The 10,305-nt window shown below is 44.1% G+C and overlaps 2 protein-coding genes across 2 annotated transcripts in view; one reads left to right on the top strand and one right to left on the bottom strand.

Moving 5' to 3' along the window:
• Window positions 1–920: 920 nt before the first annotated feature.
• LOC129851548 (variant surface antigen F-like) lies at window positions 921–3,063 on the top strand. The gene is made up of 2 exons (XM_055918167.1): window positions 921–941; window positions 2,554–3,063. Exons 1-2 carry the CDS (start codon window positions 921–923, stop codon window positions 3,061–3,063), a joined length of 531 nt encoding a protein of 176 aa, XP_055774142.1.
• LOC129851547 (protein enabled homolog) overlaps window positions 2,766–10,305 on the bottom strand; it is a 24,687-nt gene continuing 17,147 nt past the window's right edge. The window contains exon 2 of the mRNA XM_055918166.1: window positions 2,766–8,204. The gene's annotated coding sequence lies outside the window, so the exon portion shown is untranslated. The remainder of the gene's footprint in view (window positions 8,205–10,305) is intronic.

Genomic DNA, 10,305 nt, shown 5'->3' with positions numbered 1-10,305 from the left:
TGAGAACACACACACCGTATCACTCGCACATACACTTGTGTGCAAACACGCACACACACCTCTCTTCGCTTGAAACTAATTTTAAAACTAACCACCGTCACAGCCTATGCCTTCATACAAATAAATAAGCTTGGTCGGCAGCAATCACAGAATAGGCTGTACAAGGCTACACCGAGCCCATCAATACATAGCATGGATGAGAGTTTGTTAGAATAGAGATATTCGTTGAGAATTAACTTGAGAGGTGACTGTAATGAGAGTGTATGAGATAATGCATGAGTACCCTCAAATCAAACTCCTATCAATTGAAGCATAAATGTACTGTTTGTCTTTTGATAACTTTTCGTAAAAACATTACAGCAGCTAGAAATACAACATTTAATTTATTCTAAATGCTCCCACAATAGACATAATTTAGTCTTCTACTTTTCCTAATTGCTAACTAACTAGATAGCTAATGCCATGACTAATGCATTACATCAGATGTTGCTATGCACTGGAAGAATCAACTAAGTATCTCACCCTGTCACACCCTGATCTGTCTCACCTGTCTTGTGGTTGTCTTCACCACCCACCAGGTGTTTCCCATTTTTCCTGATTATCCCCTGTGAATTTATACCTGCGTTTTCAGTTTCTCAAGTTTTTGTTTTTAGTCTTCCTGTTCTGAGCCAGCCTGTCATCCTGTACCTGCCTGACTCTCTTGGACTGCAAACCTCTGACTGCCCTCAAACTGCCTTTTGCCTGCAATTCGAACTATCTGCCTCCTATGTCTGCATCTGGGTCTTTTCCTGAGTCACGATACACACGATAGGCCTTCTCTACCACCAACAAATCTATCTAGAATTTCTTTTGACTGTTCCCACTTCCAAACTAGTTTTCTAAAACCCATGCTTTGTTTTTGAAGACGGTGTATGTGTTTAATGTCGTCACACACCCTATCTGTGAGTGTCAAGCCAGTCATTATCATGTCTGTCTGTCTTAGTGGTTCACACCCTCCACCTCATTAGTTCCCATAAAAAGCCACCATAGAAAGTATACACATTACCCCACTGTGTGTGTGTATGTATGTTTGTGTGTATGTATTTGTGAGTCTGTGTGCACGCTTGAGAATGGTTCATAACTGTTTTATTATTCATGTGCTGTTAGGGTCTCAGTGGGTCAGTCAGTGGGAAACAGATCTGATCTGAGATGTGTGTCTATTGTGTTTACTAGCAATGAGGGAGGAGTAACTCAGGAGGACCACCCCTGTCTGTGAACTGCAGTGTGTGCAGGAGTCTATAAACTGGACTTATCATGTACTACAAGACAGTCTTTGTTTTCAGCTAAGAATTAAATAGCAATAGAAGTCCAAACAGAGACATGTAACAAAAATACAACAAAAAAGGTACTAATTTGAGAAAATTGCAAGTACTTGTAGATTGTTTACTTCAATATATTTTATTATGCTGATACAAACATATTGTATAATATACTTATGAAGTGCAGTTCCCCTACCCTTACCCCCTCACCGCTTGCTGTCATTACTGTAAAACTGCTTAGTCATCCCAAGGTCTGCCAACAGGAGAACACAGATACCCAACACAAATGGTATAGTACAGAGATACGTACTGTACATATACTGTACAAGCACCACACGTACACACCACAGGAGGTTGGTGGCACCTTAATTTGGGAGAACGGGCTTGTGGTAATGGCTGGAGTGGAATAGGTGGAACGATATCAAATACATGCCATTCAGTTTGCGCCATTCCAGCCATTATTATGAGCCGTTCTCCCCTCAGCAGCCTCGTTGTACACACTAACCACACACATGCACAGACATACATAGCCATAGACCTACCAATTCAAAAATACACATACTTAACATTCTAGTACACAAATAGACATTGTTCATAAACCCGGCGGACAGACTCTAGACAGATTCTAACCTTGACCACCACATACTAACATCATGATACTGTCACGAATCCCGTTTCCTGAGTCTGGTTTTTGCCTGTGTTCTGTTCTGGAGTGTTTTTCCGGTGTCCTGGAACGCACCCTGGCTGGTTGCCGGGCGTTTTAGCTTGTTGGGAGATCTCAGATTACCCGCACCTGTATCCCATCAGCTATCTGTGCACCTGGTCCTGATCATCATCTCTCCTCTTCATAAGCCCGGACCTGACATCCATTCCCTGCCGGATCGTTAGCCATAACCAGTATGTTGTGCCAGCGTATCAGCCTCCAGCTTGATAGTATTTGTTTTGTTGTTTTGTACGTCTTGCTTGCCTTAAACTTACCCCCGTTTGTTCTGTCTTCAGTTATTCTCCCGGATCACTTACCTCATTCCTGCCTGGTCGTCGGAGGCTTCCGCTACTCCTTTGGACCTACCTATTCACTCCCATCAACTCACCACCGCTGCCCGTTACGCTACCTGGATATTTCTACACCTTCATATTCACTTGTAAAAAAATACTCACCTTCTTCCTACTCTCCTTGTCCTGGTCTGCTTCTGGGTTCGATTTTGAAAGAACGTGACAGATACATTCCTTTAACTGAGGTGGCCTTTGGACGTAGACGGACCGCCTTCAGAACCCAGAGCCCCACAAAGGCCACCAGTCCAAAGGAGAGAACCCAGCGGACCACGAAGGCCACCAGTCCAAAGGAGAGAACCCAGCGGACCACGAAGGCCACCAGTCCAAAGGAGAGAACCCAGCGGACCACGAAGGCCACCAGTCCAAAGGAGAGAACCCAGCGGACCACGAAGGCCACCAGTCCAAAGGAGAGAACCCAGAGCCCCACGAAGGCCACCAGTCCAAAGGAGAGAACCCAGAGCCCCACGAAGGCCACCAGTCCAAAGGAGAGAACCCAGCGGACCACGAAGGCCACCAGTCCAAAGGAGAGAACCCAGCGGACCACGAAGGCCACCAGTCCAAAGGAGAGAACCCAGCGGACCACGAAGGCCACCAGTCCAAAGGAGAGAACCCAGCGGACCACGAAGGCCACCAGTCCAAAGGAGAGAACCCAGCGGACCACGAAGTCCACCAGTCCAAAGGAGAGAACCCAGCGGACCACCAGTGCACATAAGTCCAACATCCTCCTGCCACAGCCTCTTTACACCTCCGGACATGACAATCTGTATTAACAGTCTTGATGTCACTGACTGGGCACTGGGAGGATAAGAAAACCTGATAGGAGTCAGTTGACTTCATCACAGAGTCATTATCCTGGGGATTTCAGATGCTTCAGGTGATGCCTGGCCTGCCAAAGGGGTTTGCTTGAACTGGGGATGGGCTGACCACGATGGCAGCAGTTGCACCATGATACAGCAGTGTTTAAGTGTCAATTTGGGTTGTTGTTTATCTGTGGAATAGACTGAGACAGTATTGACATTGTTGATTCCACTCACCCCAGCAGAGGGCAAACTGGCTCTGACAGTGGATTGCTTGAGCAGCCTGACATAGCAGAGGCCTGGAGTCCAGTGAGGTATGGGGATGACTGCAGTATAACAGTCAGCCAGCCAGCCAGGCTGTCAGTCTGCCAGGGTTTCCACCCTCCACACATGACCCTAGAGGAACGTGGTTGTATTCATCAGGGCACACAATGGAAAATGTTTTTAAAACATGTGCAATGGAAAATGAATACGAGTGCTTTCTTTTGGACAAGTCCAAGTAATGTTTCAGTCCTTTTGATTGATTATGACCCTGGTGTCTACCATGTGTTGCTCCTGGCACCGTCCTCCTCCCACTTCTCACTGACTCGCTACAAGTTCCACACCAAGCTAACATGTGGAATTGTTTTACGATGCTCATACCATGGACCATTTAGTTATTTGATTTACAATCTTAGGACCCTTGTAAGTGTAAAAAAATATATATTAAAAAAGGATTTGATGAAACATTGAATTTGGACTTACTGCTATTAGCACATAGAAACACATTGAATAACACATTCATGCACGGAAAAACAGATGGTCAAAAAAATATATCAAAAGGATGTATGTTTTGAATTATGTTTCTTATATCTGAGAGATAGCGAAGGAATTGTTTTATTACATTTTATGTAGTGGAATGACCCCTCCACCTATGATGTCATTTTTACTGCACATTCACCAGATGACCTTTGGACCAGTACTGTGAAGCTAGTGGGCGTCATAGAGCAAAACGGATCGTGTTCATAAGTGTCTCAGCTGTTCAGAAGTGTCGTTTTTAGCTCAAACCGTTCTGCCTTTACAGACGTGTCACGGTTCATGAATCCACTGCCTCTCTCTCTCTCTCTCTCTCTCTCTCTCTCTCTCTCTCTCTCTCTCTCTCTCTCTCCTGTGTTTGTGTGGGCGTGGTTCCCAATCTTGGCCTGATTGTCTGCGCCAGCTGGAATTAATTATCTTCCCCTTTATATGTTCTGTAACCTGTGTTTCTTGTTGTCAGATCGTTGTTTCTTCCCTGAGGTTGTGTCGTGTGTCAGTGCTCTTTCTCTCGCAGCCCTTGTGGGGATTATCTGCTGTGCTCCTTCCTACCCAGCCGGACTCACTCCCTTGGATTTCTCAGCACGCTATCATCAGAGGATGTGCCCTAGGCCCTGGGTTGGATTCTGTCTGAGTATATTCTGTCTGTCCTGTTGATGCTGGAAACTATTTCATTAAACCATCGTTGCTTGCATCTTGCATCCGCCTCTGTATTGTGACAAGACGTTTCTGTTAGAAGACCTGTTTCCGTAATGTCTCCTGGTCTCACAAACACCTTGGTAAGCCTGCCGTTTTCCACCACAGAGCCGAATGGCCGACACCGGCGGATGCAGTGGCATGAGATGCAGCCCATGCAAAAACCCAGAAGTCTCTTGATTTGAAGTCACGTACTTTGATGAATAAAATGGTGATTAAATGATTATACTAATTTGATTCCAGGGGGTTCCATACTATTTAAATTCTAGGTGCAGCCTGGTCTGTATATTTACACTGCAGAATTTGCAGCAGTTGGACAATGTACAGAATTCATTTTGCGAGATCAAGTTTCACACGTGACGTTCTGTCTTGATGTGTTATATGGCACGCTCTTTTGTTCCAGTTGTTTTGGACTCTGTCAAGCATTACTTCACCATGTGCAATATAAAGGCACTAACTTACAAAATGAATGACAATATGTTAAGACAGGCCATGATGAAACAGGCAATTTCATTTGACTTATGGTAAATTGCACCGAGGCACTTGTTATGACAACTAATAAGCCAATAGGTCACATCATGGTGTCTGGACAGTGAATAGGTCAACGATGTAGACATGACACATGAGGCTGCATCCCTAATGGCACCCCATTCCCTATGGACCCTGATCAACAGTAGTACACTATTTAGGGAATAGGGTACCATATGGGACGCTAGCTGAGACACCACAAAACTCTTCCCCCCAAAAAACCCACATAACATAGACTAAATTCTAGATGTCTCTTCGGACACCAAAAACCTAACACATGCCAGATGTGTCATGTGTCCCCTGTGCAGCGCTGTTCTCTGTTGGTAGATCTTCCCGATCCCACATATCCCTGGAGGATGTTCCGTCATAGAAGCCTTTCCCGTGGCAGCGAGCCGGGATCGATAGCACCATTTCCAGGTGATCCTCCCCTCATCTTCCTGGACAGTGTTAACACTCCCAGTGTAGGGTAATAAAGCATGTGGATCAATAGACCCCCAGCTCTGTACACAACACTTCCACTCCTAACAACAGAGAACTAATGCTGGGAAATATGGAATTATACGGTTTTCATCAGACCTTCCTGAAAAATGTACAGTAATTAAAATAACTTATTACTTAACAACTCACTTGGTTGCATTTTAAAATGATTGTGTGCTAAAACTTTCGCAACATTTCACTTTTCTGTTTCCCTACCCTCTCTCTCTGTCCTATTAGCTATGGGGTCAATTCAGGTCCTCTCCACAGAACATCAGTTGACCTAGTTGCACACCCACTTGCGCACGCACGCACGCACGCACGCACGCACGCACGCACGCACGCACGCACACACACACACACACACACACACACACACACACACACACACACACACACACACACACACACACACACACACACACAGAGAGAGAGAGATACCATTATTGTTTGAGGCCAAATACTATGACATACAGTTGAAGTCGGAAGTTTACATACACCTTAGCCAAATACATTTAAACTCAGTTTTTCACAATTCCTGATATTTAATCCTAGTAAAAATTCCCTGTCTTAGGTCAGTTAGGATCACCACTATATTTTAAGAATGTGAAATGTCAGAATAATAGTAGAGAGAATGATTTAGTTCAGTATTATTTCTTTCATCACATTCCCAGTGGGTCAGAAGTTTACATACACTTAATTAATATTTGGTAGCATTGCCTTTAAATATTTTAACTTGGGTCAAACGTTTCTTGTAGCCTTTCACAAGCTTCCCACAATAAGTTGGGTGAATTCTGGCCCATTCCTCCTGACAGAGCTGGTGTAACTGAGTCAGGTTTGGTGGGCTCTTTTTTTACACACATTCTTTTTCAGTTCTGCCCACACATTTTCTATAGGATTGAGGTCAGGGCTTTGTGATGGCCACTCCAATACCTTGGCTTTGTTGTTCTTAAGCCACTTTTCCACAACTTTGGAAGTATGCTTGGGGTCATTGTCCATTTGGAAGATCCATTTGCGACCAAGCTTTAACTTCCTGACTGATGTCTTGAGATGTTGATTCAATGTATCCACATAATTTTACCTCCTCATGATGCCATCTATTTTGTGAAGTGCACCAGTCCCTCCTGCAGCAAAGCCCCCCCACAACATGATGCTGCCACCCCCGTGCTTCACGGTTGGGATGGTGTTCTTGGGCTTGCAAGCCTCCCCCTTTTTCCTCCAAACATAACGATGGTCGTTATGGCCAAACAGTTCTATGTTTGTTTCATCAGACCAGAGGACATTTCTCCAAAAAGTACGATCTTTATCCCCATGTGCAGTTGCAAACAGTAGTCTGGCTTTTTTTATGGCGGTTTTGGAGCAGTAGCTTCTTCCTTGCTGAGCGGCCTTTCAGGTTATGTCGATATAGGATTCGTTTTACTGTGGATATAGATATTTTTGTACCTGTTTCCTCCAGGATCTTCACAAGGTCCTTTGCTGTTGTTCTGGGATTGATTTGCACTTTTCGCACCAAAGCACGTTCATCTCTAAGAGACAGAACGAGTCTCCTTCCTGAGCGGTATGACGGCTGCATGGTCCCATGGTGTTCATACTTCCGTACTATCGTTTGTACAGATGAACGTGCTACCTTCAGAAGTTTGGAAATTGCTCCCAAGGATGAACCAGACTTGTGGAGGTCTACACATTTGTTTCTGAGGTCTTGGCTGATTTCTTTTGATATTCCCTTGATGTCAAGCAAAGAGGCACTGAGTTTGAAGGTAGGCCTTGAAATACATCCACAGGTACACCTCCAATCGAATCAAATTATGTCAATTAGCCTATCAGAAGCTTCTAAAGCCATGACATAATTTTCTGGAATTTTCCAAACTGTTTAAAGGCGCAGTCAACTTTGCGTATGTAAACTTCTGACCCACTGGAATTGTGATACAGTGAATTATAAGTGAAATAATCTGTTTGTAAACAATTGTTGGAAAAATGACTTGTGTCATGCACAAAGTAGATGTCCTAACCGACTTGCCAAAACTATAGTTTGTTAACAAGAAATTTGTGGAGTGGTTGAAAAACCTAAGTGTATGTAAACTTCCGACTTCAACTGTATACACCACCTAACAATTTAACCTGCTTCCTTCAATAATATGTTAATGAATACATATCTGAATACATACAGTGCATTCGGAAAGTATTCAGACCTCTTGACTTTTCCACATTTTGTGATGTCACAGCCTTTTTCTAAAAGGGATTAAATACTTTCCCCCCTCATCAATTTACACACAATGCCCCATAATCACAAAGCAAAAACAGGATTTTAAATATTTTTGCACATGTATTAAAAATAAAAAACAGAGATACCTTATTTACATAGGTCTTAGGTACTGCATCGCAGTGCTAGAGCGTCCCTACAGACCCGGGTTCGATCCCAGGCTGTGTCGCAGCCGGCCGTGCCCGGGAGACCCATGAGGCGGTGCACAATTTGCCCAGAGTGGTCCGGGTTATGGGAAGGGTTGGCCGGCCGGGGAAGTCACTCTAGTGGCGCGCCGGAAGCATGCAGGCTGACTTCGGTTGCCATCTGTAGGATAAACGGAGCAGAAAGATACATGATGAAAAGCTGCTCCAGAGCGTTCAGGACCTCAGACCGGCGTGAAGGTTCAACTTCCAACAGGACAATGACCCTAATCACAGAGCCAAGACAACGCAGGAGTGGCTTTGGAACAAGTCTCTGGATGTCCTTAATAAGTGGCCCAGCCAGAGCCCGGACTTGAACCCGATAAAACATCTCTGGAGAGACCTGAAAATAGCTGTGTAGCAACGCTCCCCATCCAACCTGACATACATTGAGAGGATCTGCAGAGAAGAATGGGAGAAACTCTCCAAATACAGGTGTGCCAAGCTTGCAGCGTCAAACCCAAGAAGACTCAAGGCTGTAATTGCTGCCAAAGCTGCGTAGGGTCTGAATACTTATGTAAATGTGATATAAAAAAGTATTCAATACTTTCCGAATGCACAGTATGTTGTTGCATTAGAGCCCTTTTAGACAAGGCTAAGTGGGATGAATGTAATGGACTTGGTGAGTATTTAGGCTTAGGCTGGCCGTCAATGTGACAAGCTCTATAGCATGGGCTACCATAGTACATGATTACATTTCTAGTTGTTGGTAGAGAGGTTGCACTCAAAAACATTTTTTTTGCAATTTTATTCTTTGAGGCAACAAGTGCAAAAAACAAGCGGTTCAGCTGTTAGGCCGTCGGTTAAATTACTATATTTCTAGTCATGAAATTGTCTATACTACGATAAATATGCTTATGAGGTTTTCTTCAACACCGATCCTAGTAGCTAGTATTTTCATAATCACAGAAACTAAAATCAGGCGTAATTGTGTCAGACGCTCGATTAAATTCTGGATGAAGACGTGTTAGAAAATATTCTTCCGAAGCAAACATCTTCAAAATCAGGATTTGTTCAAATAATCAGTGACAAAAACTCTGCTCACCAGAAGAAAAAGTTTCCTGTCAGTAGTCGCATCCTACACGATACCAGTTATGTTACATGCGTCTGTCCAACGAGAGATTTGTATTTTTATCATTTATCCACTGAGTGTACAAAACATTAGGAACACTTTCCTAATATTGAGTTGCACCCCCGTTTGGTCTCAGAACAACCTCAATTCGTTGAGACATGGATTACAAGGTGTTTTAAAGTGTTCCGCAGGGATGCTGGCCCATGTTTAATCCAATACTTCCCACAGTTGTGTCACGTTGGCTGGATGTCCTTTGGGTGGTGGACCATTCTGGTCAGTCTACGTCATGGAAAGAGCAGGTGTCCCTAATGTTTTGTACACTCAGTGTAATCTGTCTGTTGCTTGCAATAGCCAGGTTATTGGGTTCCAGTGCATGCAGCTGCAGCACTCTAAAGCCACCAATGGGTGGCAGCAAGATCTGCTGTTTCCCCACTGCTATCCTGTTTGTGGAAAGTCTCTGACGGCGGCAGGACTGGGTGGGATATGAGAGGATACAAAGCACCAGACTAATAAATCAGACCCTGAAACTGTCGGTACAAATTATGTTAGATTTTATTGCAGTTTAATCAACTCAATGAATGTTTTAATAGGCCGATATTTCAGAGTGGGAATGGCAATGCGGTGATAAATTGTGTTGGAGATGTATGGCCATCCCTCCTCTGTATCTATTTCTCTCACAGCAGAGCGAGACAGCAGAGTTCAGACTTAATGTGTGTACCTGGACTGGGGTTTCATTTCATTGTGTATTTAATGTTAACAGGCAAATATATGTTTTGAATAATAAGTCAGTCATCCCTCTCTCACACTCCTCAACCCCTTAGTTTTATTGTTCTCTCTTAAATTCTCAGACATACGAAACATTTGTCCCTTCTACTTTGTATCTATCTTATCACTGTTTTCTCCCCCTCTTCTATCATATTGTCCTTTTAATCTCCTCTCCTCTCCTCTCCTCTCCTCTCCTCTCCTCTCCTCTCCTCTCCTCTCCTCTCCTCTCCTCTCCTCTCCTCTCCTCTCCTCTCCTCTCCTCTCCTCTCCTCTCCTCTCCTCTCCTCTCCTCTGCACTCCTCTCCTCTGCACTCCTCTCCTCTCACTTCTCCTCTCATTTACATTACATTTACATTTAAGTCATTTAGCAGACGCTCTCATCCAGAGC

The sequence above is a fragment of the Salvelinus fontinalis genome, chromosome 3, assembly GCF_029448725.1.
Source record: "Salvelinus fontinalis isolate EN_2023a chromosome 3, ASM2944872v1, whole genome shotgun sequence".
Taxonomy (NCBI): Eukaryota; Metazoa; Chordata; class Actinopteri; order Salmoniformes; family Salmonidae; genus Salvelinus; species Salvelinus fontinalis.
The sequence above is the reverse complement of the archived record's forward strand: the minus strand, read 5'-3'. Positions and strand labels throughout refer to the sequence as shown.

Coding starts and splice junctions, on each gene's coding strand:
- LOC129851548 (XM_055918167.1), top strand. CDS start 921: ATGTCGTCACACACCCTATCT. Junction 942..2,553: donor TGTCGTCACACACCCTATCT/GTGAGTGTCAAG, acceptor CTTTGGACGTAG/ACGGACCGCCTTCAGAACCC.